This window comes from Equus przewalskii, chromosome 6, assembly GCF_037783145.1.
Source record: "Equus przewalskii isolate Varuska chromosome 6, EquPr2, whole genome shotgun sequence".
Lineage (NCBI taxonomy): Eukaryota > Metazoa > Chordata > Mammalia > Perissodactyla > Equidae > Equus > Equus przewalskii.
In genome coordinates, this window is record NC_091836.1 from 71,268,911 (window position 1) to 71,286,724 (window position 17,814).

General features: G+C 44.5%; 1 protein-coding gene and 1 long non-coding RNA gene across 3 annotated transcripts in view; one reads left to right on the forward strand and one right to left on the reverse strand.

The window, feature by feature from the left end:
* Positions 1–323: 323 nt before the first annotated feature.
* LOC103549325 (T-cell ecto-ADP-ribosyltransferase 2-like) lies at positions 324–13,963 on the reverse strand. 2 transcript variants are annotated; one of them, XM_070625937.1, is made up of 4 exons: positions 13,788–13,963; positions 12,519–12,599; positions 11,403–12,156; positions 324–1,260 (listed from the first exon to the last, which is right to left on the reverse strand). In XM_070625937.1, exons 2-4 carry the CDS (start codon positions 12,579–12,581, stop codon positions 1,238–1,240), a joined length of 840 nt encoding a protein of 279 aa, XP_070482038.1. In that variant the 5' UTR covers positions 12,582–12,599; positions 13,788–13,963; the 3' UTR covers positions 324–1,237. The 2 variants fall into 2 exon arrangements, with proteins under 2 accessions (XP_070482038.1, XP_070482037.1); XM_070625936.1 differs by lacking the exon at positions 324–1,260 and adding an exon at positions 8,683–9,121.
* LOC139084181 (uncharacterized) overlaps positions 7,657–17,814 on the forward strand; it is a 44,951-nt gene continuing 34,793 nt past the window's right edge. The window contains exon 1 of the long non-coding RNA XR_011541562.1: positions 7,657–7,781. This is a non-coding gene — a long non-coding RNA (uncharacterized lncRNA). The remainder of the gene's footprint in view (positions 7,782–17,814) is intronic.

A 17,814-nucleotide genomic window follows, 5' to 3' on the forward strand; every position in this document is an offset into this window, starting at 1 on the left:
TCCCTTCCAGGTGCAATCTATCAACTGACCTCCACAGCCAGGGAAATGGCAAAGCTGTTGGCTTCGATCACGTGGGGTGTATCAAGGGAAGACGTCCCTGGGACTTCACTAGAAGGCACCTTATCAAGGCTTGCTAAGGACTAAAATGGCTGACAGGTGCCAAGACTTTCAGTTTCAGATGCCGTGTTCTCACTATAAGAAAATGTATGCCACCCACTTATCAGCTTCTTGCTAAGAATCTCCATATTTTTCTTAAACACAGGGACCAATGGCTTGCTTCTCACTTGAGGTTATTGATGCAAATAATCCATAATCAATCTATAAATCAAAATTGGGGTGAGTTTATTATGAGTCAGATCTGAGGACTAGCCCTGGACCTTCCTTCTCCAAGGAAGGAAGGACACCAAAGATGTAGGGTGTACAGAGTGGCTATATACCATTTTGGAACAAAGAGCATACATGACGTATGACAGGAATGTCCCTTTTACAATAGTCACGAGATTACTGGCACAACATTTCGGTGGTCAGCAGGTAGGTGGCCATAAGGTAAGCACAGCAGGTCGGTAATTAATCCTTAGTTCCCAGGAAGAGATGCTTATCTTTAAAGACATGCTGATATGGGGGGAAGTTACAACTCTATCTTTAAGGGCATCATTCTTGTCTTCAGGACATAGTAAATACTCTCAAAGCAGATATACAATGCATACTTAACAGGTCATGTCAGGCCCTTTTGGAAAAACAAGGTCAGGCCAAATTAGTTTTAACCCAAATGGCTTCCTCATATACTCTAATATACTGGATTGCTTGTCATTTATTTATGAAGGTCCAGGGAGGGTATGACAGCTTTCAAGAAACTCCTGGCAGTGGTACAGAGCAGGAGGCTGGTCCTCCACTCTGACCGTGACCTGCAGTTAATTGGATATCTAGAGGGAAAATGATGAAATTTGATTCCTGGGGCTGGCCTGGTGGCACAGCAGTTAAGTGCACACGTTCCACTTCTTGGTGGTCCAGTGTTCGCTGGTGCCGATCCGGGGTGCAGACATGGCACTGCTTGGCACACCGTGCTATGATAGGCGTCCCGTATATATATATATATAAAGTGGGGGAGGATGGACATGGATGTTGGCTCAGGGCTGGTCTTCCTCAGCAAAAAGAGCAGGATTGGCAGCAGTTAGCTCAGGGCTAATCTTCCTCAAAAAAAAAAAAATTTGATTCCTCCTTCAATCACACACCAAAATCAATTCCAGGTGGGTTGGTGATCTATGTGTGACAAAACAAAAAGCCTTTTAGAAGATCATATTGGAGAAATTCTTGATCTTTGGGTAGAGAAAGTTTTCCTAAACAGGATACAATAAAACCAACCTTAAGAGAAAAGACTGAATAAACTGGACTACCTTAAAATGAATAATTTCTGTTTCCATTTTTAAAAACCCTATTAAAAGAGTGGAAAAGTAAGCCACAGCATGGGTAATGATATTTGTGTAGGGGAGAAGAATTTGCCACCACAAGATGTATCTCTTGGCATTAGGATTATTTTGGCCTGGTTACTTTTAAGAAATTGCAGGGGCTGGCCCCGTGGCCTAGTGGTTAAGTTCATGTGCTCTGCTTCGGAGGCCCAGGGTTTCACCGGTTCGGATCCTGGACGCAGACATGGCACGACTCATCAGGCCATGCTGAGGTGGTGCCCCCCATGCCACAACTAGAAGGACCCACAATCAAAATATACAACTATGTACTGGGGGGGTTTGGGGAGAAAAAGGAAAAATAAAATCTTAAAAAAAAAAAGAAACTGCAGACAGGGGAGAAGCTCTGAAAATCACGTAGAAGTTACCCTTTGGAAGAGACATTTACATTAAGGTAATGTAAAGGTGTCTCCCTCTCTGTACCAGGAAGAAGGGGATGACCTTATCTCTAGAAATTCTTATCAACGCAGAAGGCAAGGACTTAAACCTGTGTAACAACCTTACTCTTGTTTACTGTGCTTTTTCTGGTAATCTCTCACAACTGCCTCCCCCCAGCCGCAACATCCTGGATCTTTAGCTGAAGACGGTATTTAAGGTGGTGACCTCAGTCATTCTGGTGAGTCCCTCAGCTCTCCTGGGCTCTTCCCATGTATCTATGTTATAAAGCTTTGTTTGGTTTTCCCCTGTTCTTCTGTCTCATGTCACTTTAATTCTTAGGCCAGCCAGAAGGACCTAGAGGGCAGAGGAATTGTCTCCCTCCTCTACGTTTGCAACACATACGGCCAACAAAGGATTTTTTTAAAGAATAGATAAAGAACTCCTGTGTATCAAGAAGAGAAATACAGGGAGCCCAATAGAAAATCAGGCAGGAGACATGAATGGCACTTCACAAAAGAAAGTATCCTAATGATCCATAAGCACATGAAAACATGATTGATTTCAACGAACAGCAGGGAAATGCAAATCAAAGCCCACCAGAATGGCCAAATTAAAAAGATCAGCAACAGCAAGTATTGATGACAAAATGGAGCAATAGGAACTTTGTTCACTTCTGGTTGGGATGTGGACTAAAGGAACCATTTTGGAATATTGTTTGGTCGCATCTGCTTAAGTTGACCACCATCTGATATATTATATGTCACAGTCATTCCGCTCCTAGGTACACACCCAACAGAAATGAGTGATGTGTTCAACAACGTGTACACATGTATACAACATGTGCAACAATGTTCATAGTAGCATTTTTCGTAATAGCCAAATTTGAAAGAATAAAATGTCATCAATAGTAGAACAGGGAAGTAAATTATTTACCTGTACAAAGGAATTTAGTAGAGCAATAAAATAAATAATAAAATACAGATATCTGCAACAATGTGAATGAGTCTCATACATGTCATTTTGAGTGGATGAAGTCAGACACGCAAGAATACATCCCATGTGATGCATCTATATAAAGATCTAAAACAGGCAAAATGAATGTATGGTGTTGAAAGCTACAATAGTGGTTACCCTTGGGAGAAGTAATGACTAGGGGGCTGCACAGAGGCTTCTAAATTGCTGGCAATGTTCTGTCGTGATCATTTTGTGAAAATTCATCAAGCTGTACATTCACGCTTTGTGTACTTTTCTGTATGTATGGTACACCGTAATAAAACATTAAAAATTAATGAAATCCTTCCCCCTGCCGTGGATAACTCCAAATGTACCTCTTTCTGGCTGGGTACCTTGAGGAAGCATCCTCTGCTACGTCTTAGTTTTCCAGTTCATAGATTGAAGACAATTCATTTATACAATACAGATTTCCTAAGCTCCTCATACATGCCAGGCATTGTTCTAAGTGCTTGGGCCACATCAGTGCAGTGAACCTACAGAGATCCCTGCCCTCTTGGAGCTTAAATTCTAGAGATGAGGAAGAGACAGGCAATACACAAATAAATATAATAAGTAACAAATAAATGATACAGGATGCTTGCAGGTAGTAACCGCTATGGCAAAAAGAAATCTTAGAGAGGGACAAGAAGGACCAGGAGTGTAGAGAAGGCAGGTTGTGATATGAAACTGGGTAAAAAAATATATGCATAGAATTTTAAATTGTGACAAGTGCCAAGGAGAAGCATAAAGCAGAAAATGTGTGTGTGTATGGATAAGGCTGGCATGGCTCGCCAAGAAGGGGGCATTGGAGTGAAGACCTGAAGTGAACTCTGTAAGTCAGGCAGCTATCCAGGGCAAGTAAGCTCCAGGCAGCAAGAACACAAACCAAGGCCTTGAGGCAAACGTGTGCCTCCATGTTTCAGAAATTACAAGGAAGTCAGTGTGGTGGGAGCAGAGTGAGCAATTAGGAGAGTAATGGAAGATGAGATCAAAAGGTTTACGGGGTGCCAAATTGGACATGGCCTTTTTAGGGCGTTGTAAGGACTTTGGCTGTTAGCTGTTCGGGGATTTGAGCAGAGAAACTACACGTCTAGACTTAAGTGTGCCCAGTCACTCTGGTGGAGGAGAGCAGAAGCAGGGAGCTCAGTGAGGAGCTTGTACCAGTCGGGGTTCTGTGAAGGAAACTAGGCACTTTACACAGAAAGAGAGTCAATATAGGGATTAGGGGCTTACAAAATTGTTGGAAGGGCTGGAGGAGTAGAAGTCAGGGGTCCCCACTGGCATTGGACTTCAAGGTCACACCATGTAACTGAAACCCCGTTATCAGAAAGCAGATTCTACTCCTACAATTATTGCCATACACCCACGAAGCTGGTGGAGAGACCTTGGAAGGCACAGGGAGCCCAGAATCTGACCACCAAAACAGTCCTGTCTGTCTACCTTTGCTTGTCAGCAGCCACAGCAGCAAAAAGATGACCTCCACCTCACTTTCCACCTTCTATATTTTCTGTGTGTGATTATTATCAGGAACTGATTGCTAGACCCTAGCTGCAATGGGGTCTGGGAAATGTAGTTTTTTTTTGTTTTTTTTTTAAAGATTTTTTTATTTTTTTCCTTTTTCTCCCCAAAGCCCCCCAGTACATAGTTGTATATTCTTCGTTGTGGGTCCTTCTAGTTGTGGCATGTGGGACGCTGCCTCAGCGTGGTCTGATGAGCAGTGCCATGTCCGCGCCCAGGATTCGAACCAACGAAACACTGGGCCGCCTGCAGCGGAGCGCGCGAACTTAACCACTCGGCCACGGGGCCAGCCCCTGGGAAATGTAGTTTTTAACTCTCCGACCCCTCCAAGAGTGAGGAGAGCAATGAGGGAGGTTGAGAAAAACAATTTAATTATCTACAAGTGAGAAACAGTGGTGGCTTAGTCCACGGTGGTAGTGGTGCAGTGGTGAGAAGTGGCTGGGTTGAATTCAGCCTATAATTTGAAGGTAGAGACAGCAAGTTTTGCCTATGGACCAGACGTGTGCTGGGAGACAAAGAGAAAAGTCAAGGATAACTCCAAGTTTCTGAGTCTGAGCAGTAGGGAGAATGAAGCTGCAGTATCCTCAGGAGAGATCATGTTTCAGTTAGAGCAAGAAGGTGAAGAGAACATTTAGAAAGAGGACGAGGAAATGGGGCATTTTACTAACAAATGACCACGAGTTCCAGTGGGCATGGTGGATGCTTTTCAGAAGGTAAAGAAGAGAAGGCTACGGGGTTAGAGACGGGAATGTGTGGAGTCTTATGTGGATGACCTGGAAGACCTGGGCTTCAGAAACAGGGGCCAAGTGCAAAATGAGATTGGTCCTTTTGACCCCTGGGCAGGAAGTGGTGCTGAGGCTGTGAATGTTGGTGTGAGGGAGAAAGGTGAGGTCTATCAAAACCAACCGTCTGGGGCTTCCCCTTGACCCTCACTGATGGAGCCTTTTGAACCAGGATTTGTAACCAGACCTTAGGTCATCCTAACAATAAGACCCTTGTGAATATAATGCCACCTTGTTCCTAGGTAAATAAGAAACCTTATCTGTGTCTCGTGGTCCTGGGAAGCAGTGACAGTGCTAAGTACGTAAGGCGTCTCCGAATTCTCCCACCTGTCTTGGTAGGCCAGCGCTAGTGAATCCATAACATCCAGCAAGTTTTGTCGTGAAGCGGGCCAAACTCCCACAAGCATCTTCACTTAAGAACATCACGACCCCTGGGGCCGACCCCGTAGCCGAGTGGTTAAGTTCGCACGCTCTGTTTCAGTGGCCCAGGGTTTCACTGGTTGGGATCCTGGGCGTGGACATGGCACGACTCATCAAGCCATGCTAAGGCGGCATCCCACATGCCACAACTAGAAGGACCCACAACTAAAAATATACAACTATGTACCAGGGGACTTTGGGGAGAAAAAGGAAAAATAAAATCTTTAAAAAAAAAGAATATCACAACCCCATTTCATAAAGCAGCCTCCAACTACACCCCCCACCAAACCTTGGCTATTTTTCCCCTTTGCCACCTTGATTTTCTTCTGTTTTTCCTTTGCCCTTTAAGCTTTCAGCACATACTCTCTGAAAGATAGATGTCTGTAAACCTTGCCAGAATCCTCCTGATGTTGGGCAATTGTAATAGAAACTAGTGGACGGGCTGAAGAGTCGGGATAGCCAGAGTGGTCAAGACCCCTGATGCCCGAGAGGAGCCTGAACACAGATCCTGGGCTTCGGCGATCAGGCTCTGCCATTTTTGGATGTGTTTAAGTCCAGTCATCGTTTATGGAACAGACTGAGGAGAAACCTGTCTTTCAGCCATAGGAGAGGCTCTGAAGCCCAGTGTGCTCACCCTCACCTAAGAGCCGTGTCCTAAGGGGGCTGCAGCCCCAGCAAGCAGCTGACCTGTTCTATATGTCTCGTGAGTGAACATACGATGACTTGAAAGAAAAGAAACTCGCAGAAGTGTTGTGATTGTGGAAAGGGAAAAAAAGCAAAGGGAAAAGAGACCTTTGATGAAGCCCACAAGAATGAGGTCTGCTATCTGGAAAGGAAAAATGGAAGGGTCATGGATGTTTGGCGACAGAAATTTAAAAAAAAGAGGCAATCACATACTTCTTGAACTTGTGGATTCTTGAATTGAAAAAAAATATACAAAGTATTGCACTAGTATGGAGATAACGGTTTATATCATAGTATTGCTTATAAAATGCTTCATGAGTTGCAACCTTAAAGGATGCATCAAGACCTTTCTTTCCAGGATATTAAATAAACAGTGTCCACTGAAAAGGAAAATATAAGTGCAAGAGGTATGGGATCTCATGCAGATTCAAAGCTAGGAAAAGATGTTTCTTAAATAGCAACAGCTTGACAAGGTCTAGTGGCCAATCTTATAGGCGAAGTAATATCTCCTTGTTTCAACTTGCATCTCCATTGCAATTTACATAAAATGAGCATTTAAAAATGTTCATTTTTCCCATGGGTGAGTGGCCTGTTCGTTTGTTTTTCCAATTTTTCTATTGTTTGTCTTTTTTTTTTATTGATTTGTAGATGTTCTTTACATGTTATACATCTTGCAGAGAACCTTTCCCAGTCTGCTTCTGCCCTTGAAGTTTGTTGTGTCTTTTTCCATTCGGAAGTTTCACTGATCATGACTTCATTCACTTGCTGTGTAAAAGGAAAACTTTGAGTTACAGAAGCTCTTCCCCAAGAGATATCAAAACGGAATGCTTTATTTCATCACAAGTGGGTCTTTCCCTGAGGCTGATAAACAATCATGAACTTTTAATGACTCCCATGTGCCAGATGCTAACTGAAGACTCCGTCCTTAGCAAAGAACAATAGGGTTTTTTTGTAGCCAATTGTGTGCAGACCTCTGGCCTCAGTCCATCCCATCTGGAGCGTGGGTTTTCACTGCTTAAATAGCATAAGCCCCAGCTAATCCTTAGAATCCCACCACCTTTCCCTGGTTTGTCGTCTTCCCTTGTTTCTTTCCTAGTCCGTTACATAACCTCTCATTTCCTGGATTGGAAAATTGGAAAACAATAGAACTTACCTCATAGGTTATTATGAGGGCTGAACGAGTAAACATGTAAAGAGCTTAGAACAATGAATGCCTGATGCACAGTTTACACCCAGTAAATTTGAACCATATTTTCTTTACTAGGTCTAATTTATTATTTTTTTTTTATAGTTTGTACTTTTTGGTCTTAAGAAGTACTTCCCCAATCCGTAGGCCTTATTGTAAATTTTCCTCCTTTCTTCTTCCAGGAACCTCGAAGGTCCTTTTGAAGTTACATGTGCTTCATCTGATCAGTGCAATGGGAGCAGAAGCCATGTGATCCGGGATGGCGTCACCCATTCACCACACTCCCTTTTCCTGCCTTGGTAACTGTGAAAGCACGTTCTGTGACGGAGCCTCAGCGTCCTGCTTTCCTGAGTGACCGTAAGCAGAGCCCCACTGTGGCCTGAATTAGGCATGAACAAGGATAAACCTGTTTTCCTGTTTGTTTGTTTCTTTTTTCTAAGAAATATCTTCCTGCTCTGAGGTTAAAAAAAATATTCTCCTGCATTTTTTGGAATAGTTTTAGAGGTTTATTTTCACATTTAGGTCTTTAGTTTCTTTGGGATTACTTTGGCGTTTGGTGCAATGTAGGAATCCAATTCCATTTTTGTTTCATGTGGAGAACAAGTTGCCCCATGACCATTCATTGACTCTTCCCTTTTCCCCACGGATTTGTGAGGGCACCCCTGCCGTAGCCGGAGTGCCTGTGTTTGCGTGGGTCTCTTTCTGGACTCTTTATTCTCTCTGATGATCTTTTTGTCTATTATTATGCCATTTTGCTATATGGTTTTACTTATTTCATTCTCGTTTGTCTCAATAGCTGGTAGGCCAAGGGCAGGGTACTCTTCAGGATGGAGAGTGGGTAGTGAAGACTGGGTGAGTTCTGTGCCTCTTAGCCAAACTGACCCTTGGGGAGTAGAGCGCCAGGCTCTGGGCCCAGACTTCCTGGCTAACTGCACATCAGAACGTGCCTGTCCATTTCCTTGGAGATATTGAGAGGGAGTGAGAAGCAAGGAAGAGATCTGGGAGCTATTATTACAGTGGGTTGACAGGGCTTGGTAACTGCTTGGATTTCTGGTGGGGTGGTCTAGCGTGAGGGATTTATCTAAGACAGCTCTTGTATTTCTGGCTCAATCGATCAGGACTGCATGGACATCCTTGAGAAGGATAATACAGGAACTTTCTCAACTATGAAAATGCCAGCATCAAATCTAATGCCCTGGGAGAATTTTTGGAGCAAGTGATACAACCCATAGAAATATCTAGCCATGGAAAAGCAACGTGTGATTACAAACGGTTTATTTTTTTAGATTATAACATCACAATTAAATTGCATTTTTAAGACTGTTACTGCTGACAGTGCATAAAAATATGGCTTTTTAATCATAGCAAAGTGTCAAGAAGAACAGGGACTTATCTCAGGCAGTAAATTTGAAGACAGAGCATCCTTTTGCAGACAGACCCAGTAGCTCCCTCAGATGTCTTGGAAGACATGAGCGCTAATGGAGGTCACCCAAATGATCTATGTTGCACCCTTCCCAACACTGCCAGTGCTGGCAAGCCATTAAGCTCCCTTCCCTTTTGCCTCCCTCTGACACCCCTCTTCACAAACCCCACGCAGAACCAGGCACCAGGCAGGGGTGGTTACAGCTCCACAGGGAGGAGCAGCGAGGCGAGGAGGCCAGGAAGCAGCAGAAGGAACTCAGGGCTTCCTCTCCTTCCTGTGGACAGGAGGGGAGAAGAGAAGGAAAGGTTTCTCCATGGAGTTTCTCAAGACATGGCCCTCCCAAACATTTCAAGCTTCGCCTTAGGGACAAAACCCAAAAGAGTGGGCTCTGGGGGCTCCCTGTACCTGGCCAGAGTTGGACCCTGCACTGCTCAGGAATACCAGAGAGAGAGGGCTGTGAGGACATCGCCTTTCGCTCTCTGAATTTAAGTCACCTGGCTGACTGAGCTCTCAGGCTTCAGGAGCCCTTCAGTCCCTTCCAGAGAGACCTCCCAGGCCCCTGTGCTCCAAGCTACAGGTGCCTCGGTAAGACAGGCCTTCCCTACGTGGGGCCTGTAGCTCCCTGGCCATCCTGGGAGCCCCTCCGTGCTTGTCTTTCTCCACCCAGGAAGATGTTTCTAGGTCCTGACCTCATGGAAGTTCATCTTTTGCAGCAACACATATACTCCTTTCTCCACTAACTAGTGTTAACTGGAGGTCTGACTCTTGGGGGAGTCTTTTCTCACCTGGGGTCCTCAGCCTGCCTGAGTCTGGATGAACGTCAACCGCTGGGCTGGAGATGGAGGGCCACAGCTCTCCTCGCCTGGACTGTCCACCTGGCTACCCTGTGTTCATCAGACTCGATCCAAATTCAAAGTTCCTTCCTGTCAAATCTGAGTCCCCCTGTCATCACTCTCTGTGGTCCTCTTTCTACACCAAACATTTCTCTGGTTTCCAGCACCCTTTGGAAGCATAAAGACTAATTTGGTTGAAACCTACTGGATGTTCAGTTCCCCCACAACTCAGATCCCCTTCTGGCATCTCAACAAAGCTTAATCTTCTTCAACAACATGTACGGGAGCCCTGATTCAAGCCAGGCATTAACGACAGACCCCGAGTGCAGATGGAACAGGGAGACGATGTCTCTGGGATTAAAGAGCTCACCAGACTGTAAACAAATGATTATCACAGAGATGGTGAGGGTATGGCTGAGACGTGGGTAAGGTTCTCCCTGGGAAAAAAGACAGTATTTGTTAAGCAATGTCTATGTGCCAGGCAATAAGTTATGAACTCCTCTTCTTTAGTCTCACAGAAATACTACTGAGGTATTTATTATTTGTATCCTTATTTTGTGAAGGAGGCAAATGAGATATAGATTGTTCAGACAATTAGTCACAGAGCCAGTAGCGATAGAGCCTGGATTACCACTGAGGTGGTCTGACCCCAAACCAGTGACACAGAGTATGGTATGACGTTTAACTGCCTAAAAGTATCAAGGAAGGCTTAGCATTGAAGTGATATTTGAGCTAGGTCTTGAAAGACAATTCCTGTACTAAATTGATCGTGTCTTAGATTGGATGAATGCGACATGAAGTCAAAGAGACTTCAGGCTAGAAGGAACGATGGGTGTAAATGCATGGAAACCTGAAAGCCAGGACACCTTGGGAATGGTTGGGTAAAGCGGAGGTTGCTCCTGATGGAACCTCTCACCCATCATGTGGCTGGAGAGGTAATAGCTTTTCTTGATGCTCTCCATTACTATTTCCAACCATTACTGACTGATATGCCTTCACTGAGGTTTGTGTGCTCCGCTTTTACCACCTCTAACCTTCGTCAGGCCAGGCGTCATCCCTGCGCATGTGGTTTACTATGTGGGCCACGCCACAAAACCTTGCAGTTCTTTGATCTCCTCAGCTCCAATACTATTCACCTGCTCTTCAATCTAGCCAACCACTTCTATGGAAATGTCCTCCAACCAACTCAGAACTTACAAACCGGCCACACTGGAAATCTCAAGGTCCACTGTCCTGTTTTCTCACCACACCCCTCAGTCTGCCCAGCTTTCGCCCTTTCTCCTAGAACACCTCATCGCCAACACCAGTTCCCAACCTCCCCTGACCTCCACGGCCACCTCCTGACTTCAGGCACCTGGATATTTGCTGGGATTACTGCAGCGGCCACACCATTCTGCCTAGAACCGGGTCTCCTGACTCCCCTGACCCTTTCTACTGCCACACATTCTGGTATATTCCATGACTCGTGTTCTCTGGTGCTCAGGAGATCTTTCTGACATTTCTGCACAGCAGGGAGCTTGGGCGCTTGGCGGGACTAGAAACTGCCTGAGCTGCTCTGTATTCCAGGATCTCAGCCCTGTCTTTTGAGGAACCTAATGCTCTTCAGCAGTTGGTTGAAGGCCCCATCGTTCTCTGCCCTGGTGGCTTCTGGTAGCGGAGCAACCCACCTTCTAGTTCATCATGGCCACACCACTCCCACCTGGAACACGGTCCCAGACTCACCTGACCTGGCGAAGTTGTTGTCTCCCACTCTTGTATTGCCAGTGGAAATATGGAAGCAGTTGAAGGTACTCTTCATTTTTTTTGGACTTTCAAGTAAAATTTCATTCCTTTTTTCATTTGTGCCTTGTACGGTGACTTTCTGATACACCTCATACCCTGGAATTAGCACCTCCTTTTCATGTGGTTTCGTAGAGAATGCTTGAATATCAACACCCGAGCAGGTTCTGATGGTAAACAGTGTCCCACCTGCTCCAAGATAGTCTCTCGTAGCTACAGTTCTATCCAAAGATGATGAGGTAAATTGCCCAAAACGTACACTTCCTCTCTTACTGTGATAAAACTTGGTCTTAGAACCTCTATAAACAGTGTAACACTCCGTTGTAGAGAGAAGCTGAAGTGCTCTTGTCAAATAATAATGGAAGGCTTTGAAGTGAAAGTTAAGTGAATTTTGACGGAATTCTCTTACAGCTCTGTTAAATTCTACTGCAATGTCCCCCGTATAGGCCACTAGAGCTGTTCCGTGGAAATCATTGAATTGTTTTGGATAGTTTATTCTCTTCTTCATGTTTTGCTTCCAGTATTCTTCTGCCTTTTCCCATTCACTCCTTAAAAGTCCATTCATTCGCATTTCTTCTTTTAACAGCTGGGGTGCCTTTTTCTCCATTTCTTTAGTACAGCCCTCATACTGATCATCAAATGCATTGTCAGCCATGTCCAGCTGAGATGACTGGGTTGACAATATCCAGCTGGTCACCTGCAAAGAAAGAGTAGTGTCCCTTGATCCATTCACTGAGGAAACAGCATGAACTGAATGCCGCCCAGAGCCCACAGCATGGACCTCTTACTCAGCATGAAATCTGACATGTTCCTGTCATAAGACTCATGTGTGGTACATGTATGAAGACAGTCTTATTATACTATAAGTAGTGTAAGAAGAAAAAGCTAGGCTTTGTGACTCAGTTTTCTTTCCTGATATTATTTTAAAAAATCTTTTCAGATTCACGATCTCTAAATGGCTTTGACCACAGACTCAGCTGTGGGAGCTCCATTGTTGCAAAGACGCAAGGGGAGAGCAAGGTCAGTAGGATTGAGTTGGGAGTGGATGGTATATATTACCTGTTGTATCCTCCACGGAGTTAGGATCAAAAACTGAACTGCTATGGCTAGAAGAGATGTCATCTCCAAGTTCAAAAATAACTGCAAATAAATATAAGATAATGAAAGGGAGGTGTGAACATTCATGTCATCGTGAGCATGCGGATGCCTCCACTGTGCCTGAATGAATCCCTAATTGGAATCTGGAAGTCCAGGCTCCTTCCTGAACAGCGAACCAGCATTGCCTGTAACCAGCTCTGCCTGGGTCCTGCACACAGGGACGAGGTGAATGTGACCTCTGGCCCCCAGTAGGGAGCTGGTAGAGAAAAGAATCTTGGTAACAGGCAGAGCTGCATGTCACACAGAGTGCCAGTGAGAGTAGATCACATTTTAGCAGACCTTTCAGAGGGCTTACCATTGTACTTCCCCTTAGAGAAATACTGTGTCTTTTCATGAATGCTTTAAAAAAAATTCCTCTGGGGCCGGCCCTGTGGCATAGTGGTTAAGTTTGGCACACTCTGCTTTGGCAGCCTGGGTTTGCAGGTTTGGATCCCATGCAGACCTACACCAGTCCTCAACCATACTGTGGCAGTGACCCACATACAAACTAGAGGGAGACTGGAACAGATGTTAGCTCAGGGACAATCTTCCTCAACAACAAAAATAAAAAATTCTTTTCAAAGTTTCTTTAACCTGGGCTCAAACTGAAGTCAATACTTCAAAATATCTCTTGACATTGTCAACTTCTACCACGATCCAGGAGAGCTAACATGCACGGCCGCTTTGGGGATTTCTTGGTTGGAAGGAGAAGTAGAAGCTGGTGTGTGCACGGAGTTGGGAGGGAAGTGAGGAAATTAAGTATATTCCTGTTCTGGCCTGAAGCTCTAGGCTTGACTAACCATAGAAAGAGGGAGAGCCCTTCTGCACAAAGGACTTTGTGAGACACAGGCACCAACAGTGCTGCCTCCAGGGCCTGGGTGATAAATTGCACAATCTAAGATTAAGTTTTCAAATTTCAAGAGGGATGGATCAACTGCATGTCTTTCCTTCAAGACGTTTTCCGTTTTGCCAGATCTGACCTCACTTCCCTACCTGGAATACTTCTTGCACAGAACTGACCTCGTGTCACATCACCCCTTGACACATTGCCCTTACTGCTGCAATCACCCCAATCTTCAGACCTTCTCCCAGCCCCATCCTAACACCAGTCTCTCCTCGGGGGACCTTCCCAGGTTCCTTACATTCAGAGCCCCTTCCCTTCAGAGGACAGAGCTCGGGGTTGTCAGGTACCTGACTTCCTGTGGATCCTCAGTGGTTCGGTCCCGGTGCCTTTCGAGGAGGCAGTGCTCCGGCCCTTTTATCTTGGAGGAAGCTATGCTTTCAGTTTCAGGTAAGATTTGAAAGAGAGGTAGGACAGTTTACGAATTAGTCAATCTGTAGTTGACTCTCCCACCCCTCCTCTTCCTGTCCCGAGAAGAGAGACAGGACCTTTGTGTGTGTCCCCCGTGAGATTGGTGTGTGTATCTTGCGGCTGGCGGGTAGATCCTGCAAAAGGCAGGGGTTGCTGCTAGATCTTTTCTCCATATATTTGATTTTACAGACTATTGGAGCCATTTGGGGGGATTATGTGAAGGGGAAGGGTGGAGAGGCAAGTGCTTCCAAGGATCATTTTTCATCCTTACTCACTCCTTAGAATGAGTCCAATACCTGGCTACAATTTGCTAGTAAGCTGTCTAAAGCATAATAAAACTTGACTTTTGTACACAAATTCTTTTGGGAACCATCCAGCTTCTCTTGTTTCTAGATCCTAGTAATGACTTAGTTGGTTTCCTGGGTAACTGGACTCGGCCACTAGGTAACTTTTTAGATAGCAAACACGACAACAGACCAGGCTGCCAGAAATCTAGAACCTCCTCTTGTCATATCTAGAAAAGGAACTCCACCAAAACAGTATTTGGGGACCTTTTGTGACTTAGCTTTTGTAACTGAACTTTCACAGAAATAGAGCTGGGAAGAGAAGTAGAGCGTAGTCCCTTGTACTGGTGTGTATTTGTAGCAATATCATTTTCACAGATCTTACAAGTAAGAAAGCCAACTTTTCTTTTACTCTAGATCTACTTAATAATCTTGGTGCTACAAATTTAAATGCCCGGTGCTGACCTATTCTTCATGAGTGGTGTCGGGGACTGGAATTGGCCACCCCAAGATATGTCTCTTTGGCATGAGGATCGTTTGGGGCTGGTTACTTTCAATAAACTGCAGACAGGAAGGCAACACTGAGGGGTGGAGTTTGCTTGCCCTTTGTTGGGAAACATTTACATTGTAAAGGAAATCTCCATCTGTAAAGGTGTCTCCCTCTCTGTACCAGGAAGGAGGGATGACCTTATCTCTAGAAACTCTTATCAATGCAGAAGGCAAGGACTTAAATCTGCATAATAATCTTATTCCTGTTTACTGTGCTTGTCTGGTAACCTCCTGTAACTGACTCCCCCCACCCCCAACACCTTCCTTTGTCTTTAGCTGAAGATGATATTTAAGGTGGTGGCTTCAGCCATTTTGGTGAGTTGCTCAGCTTTCCTGAGCCTCTCCCATGTATACATGTTATAAAGTTTTGTTTAATTTTCTCCTGTTAGTCTGTCTCATGTGAATTTAATTCGTTCTCCAGCCAGAAGAACCCACAGTGGGTAGAGGACATGTCTTCCTCCCCTACAGTAGCACCAAAATGTTACAAAACTATTCTATAATCCCAAAGGGGTATTTTAGACAAAAACATACCATTTGGTGGCCCTAATGATTGGTATTGAATTAAAGGAACAAAAGTCTACTGGCTATGTAAAGGAGGAAAAAAATGCAAGTCCAGGCATTAGTAAGGAAAGATTTTATTAAAGGGGACAATTGCAATAAGGAGATGCCCAAAGTCTAAGCCAGACTGTCCCAGAGACGGGGTGGGCAAGCAAAACTTTTGTATATGGAAAAGGGGATTGGTGACTATGGAAAGAGGAAGAAGGGTGCTAAAAACAATGCTAGTGCGGGGGGCAGGGAGAGGGTGCCAATGTTACAGGTGGCCAGGCATGTGAGACGGGATGTGGGCCTGAGATGAAGCAGACATGTTACAGTGCAGGAAGTTCATACTGAATTCAGGACCTGGCCTAAAGTTAAGTCAAGCACAAAGTGTGATCAGCCTTGTCAGTCCATTCTCTTGTTCAAGACAGGCTGAGAGAGGCTATCCTTAACAACTCAGGGAAAAAAGACATTTGAAATGGGGGATGGTGAGTGAATTAGTCCTCAGAGTTTTCTTGGTGATGTTGCTCCTAGAGGACCCGTTGAACCATCCGTCGGGAGTTCTGACAAAAGTCAGTTGTTTCAACATCCTACAGATCAGGCAGCTGAGAGTGGGGTGCCTAAAATGAAAAAGAGGGATATCAATATAAAAGGTCATATTAAAGTAAAAGCCAGGAATTGAATCCTGAGGGTATTCCGTCCAGTGGATTCCAATAGATAGTGGGTGAAAATCTTTTGATTACGCAGCACTGCTTGTTTCTTGAAGCTAGGATGTGGATGCTCTTGGTGATGCCATCCACAGTCTTGGTTATCTTTTGTATAAGGGCCTGCGTGACCCAGGCATTTTGCCAGACTTCCTTAGCAGCCCAGACATCATCTTGTCCAGGTTTTCACATTTCCCCTCTTGAACTCTCTCTGTCACTCACTTCTTTTCCAGGGATTTCACTCCCAAATAAACTTATATATAAACCTGACTAACAAATGCAGTAGGATATATTGGAGTATATGAGGAAGCCATTCCGTATAAACCTAATTGGGCCTGACCTTGTTTTTCCAAAAGGGCCTGACGTGGCTGTTGAGCATGCATTTTATATCTGCTTTAAGCATTTGCTATGTCCCCAAAACAAGAACAAATGGCCTTGAGATAAAGACGCAACTTCCCCCACATTAGCCTTTCCTTAAGGATAAGCATCCCTCCCTAGGCTAGGAACTGACTGCTGAGCTCACCTGTGACCACCCAGCTCGAGACAGCAGACCAGCCATCCTGCTGTGTCCCCCAAGACAGCTGATCTACTACCTGTTGTGTCCGTCAATCACTGTGCTGTGCTGACAGGGCGATGTAGTGACTACTATAAAAGGGACTTGTCAATCACATGTGAAACATTCTCTTCGAAGGTGTGTAATCACTCTGTACATCCCCCTTCTTTGGTGCCCTCCCTTCCTGTGGGAAGGAAGGCCCTGGGCTAAGCTAGTCCTCAGATCTGGCTCAGAATAAATTCACCCCAATTTTCATTTATAGATTGGTTATGGATTATTTTCATTGACAAAACTTTGCTTCAAGTTCTGCTTTCAGAGAACCCAGGCTAGACAATTCACTTATTTCATTTAAGCATATTCTCAAACAATTTTCTAATAGAGGAGGTGTGAGAGATGCAATTCCTTGCATGTCTGAAAATGCTTCTCTTCTACTCCACACTTGATTTTGTTTGGCTGGATGTAAAATTGTGGGTTAAAAGTAATTTCCCCTCAGCTTCGAAGGAACTATGTAGTTTTCTTTTCTTTTCCCGTAATCTTAACAAATGTTCTGAATCTGAAACCAACCTGATTTGCATCCTTTGCAGGGCGTCTTTTTCCCCTTCTCTCCCTCCCCTCTAGATGCTTTGAGAAGCTTCTCTTTATTCTTAGGTTTCTGCAACTTCATAATGATATGTCTAGATATGGGTCTTTTAATTTCTTGTTCTGGAAAATTGGTGGACCCTTTTAATCTGGAGACGTGATCTTTAACATCCAAGAAAATCTCTCATCTTTATTCTTTAATGTTTTCTTGCCCTTGGTTTTCTCTTTTAAGAAGTCTTTTTTTTCATTAGAAGTTGTACCTCCTAGATTAATCTTCTATTTCTTTTTCTTTCTTTCTTTGAGGAAGATTAGCCTTGAGCTGACGTTTGCCACCAATCCTCCTCTTTTTGCTGAGGAAGACTGGCCCTGAGCTAACGTCCATGCCCATCTTCCTCTACTTTATATGTGGTACACCTGCCACAGCATGGCCTGATAAGCGGTGCGTAGGTCCACGGCTGGGATCCAAACCAGCGAACCCTGAGCCACCAAAGCGGAACAAGCGAACTTAACCACTGCACCACCAGGCCAGCCCTAATCTTCTATTTCTCTTATCCTTCTCTCATATGTTATGATTCCTTGTCTTTGTTCTACCTCCTGAGATTCATATGAATTTGTCTTCTACTCTTGCATTGAACTCATTAAAAATTTGGCAAGTATTTTTATATCCAATAGGTCATTGTTGGCTTCTGATGGGGTTCCT

What these genes read in the sequence shown, in the direction of transcription:
- LOC103549325 (XM_070625936.1), bottom strand. Translation starts at nt 12,581, where the DNA reads ATGACATCTCTTCTAGCCATAGCAGTTCAGTTTTTGATCCTAACTCCG. An exon ending in CTCCGTGGAGGATACAACAG is followed by an intron (nt 12,157 to 12,518) that starts GTAATATATACC and finishes CTTTCTTTGCAG; the next exon opens with GTGACCAGCTGGATATTGTC. An exon ending in CAACAACTTCGCCAGGTCAG is followed by an intron (nt 9,122 to 11,402) that starts GTGAGTCTGGGA and finishes TCCTGTCCACAG; the next exon opens with GAAGGAGAGGAAGCCCTGAG.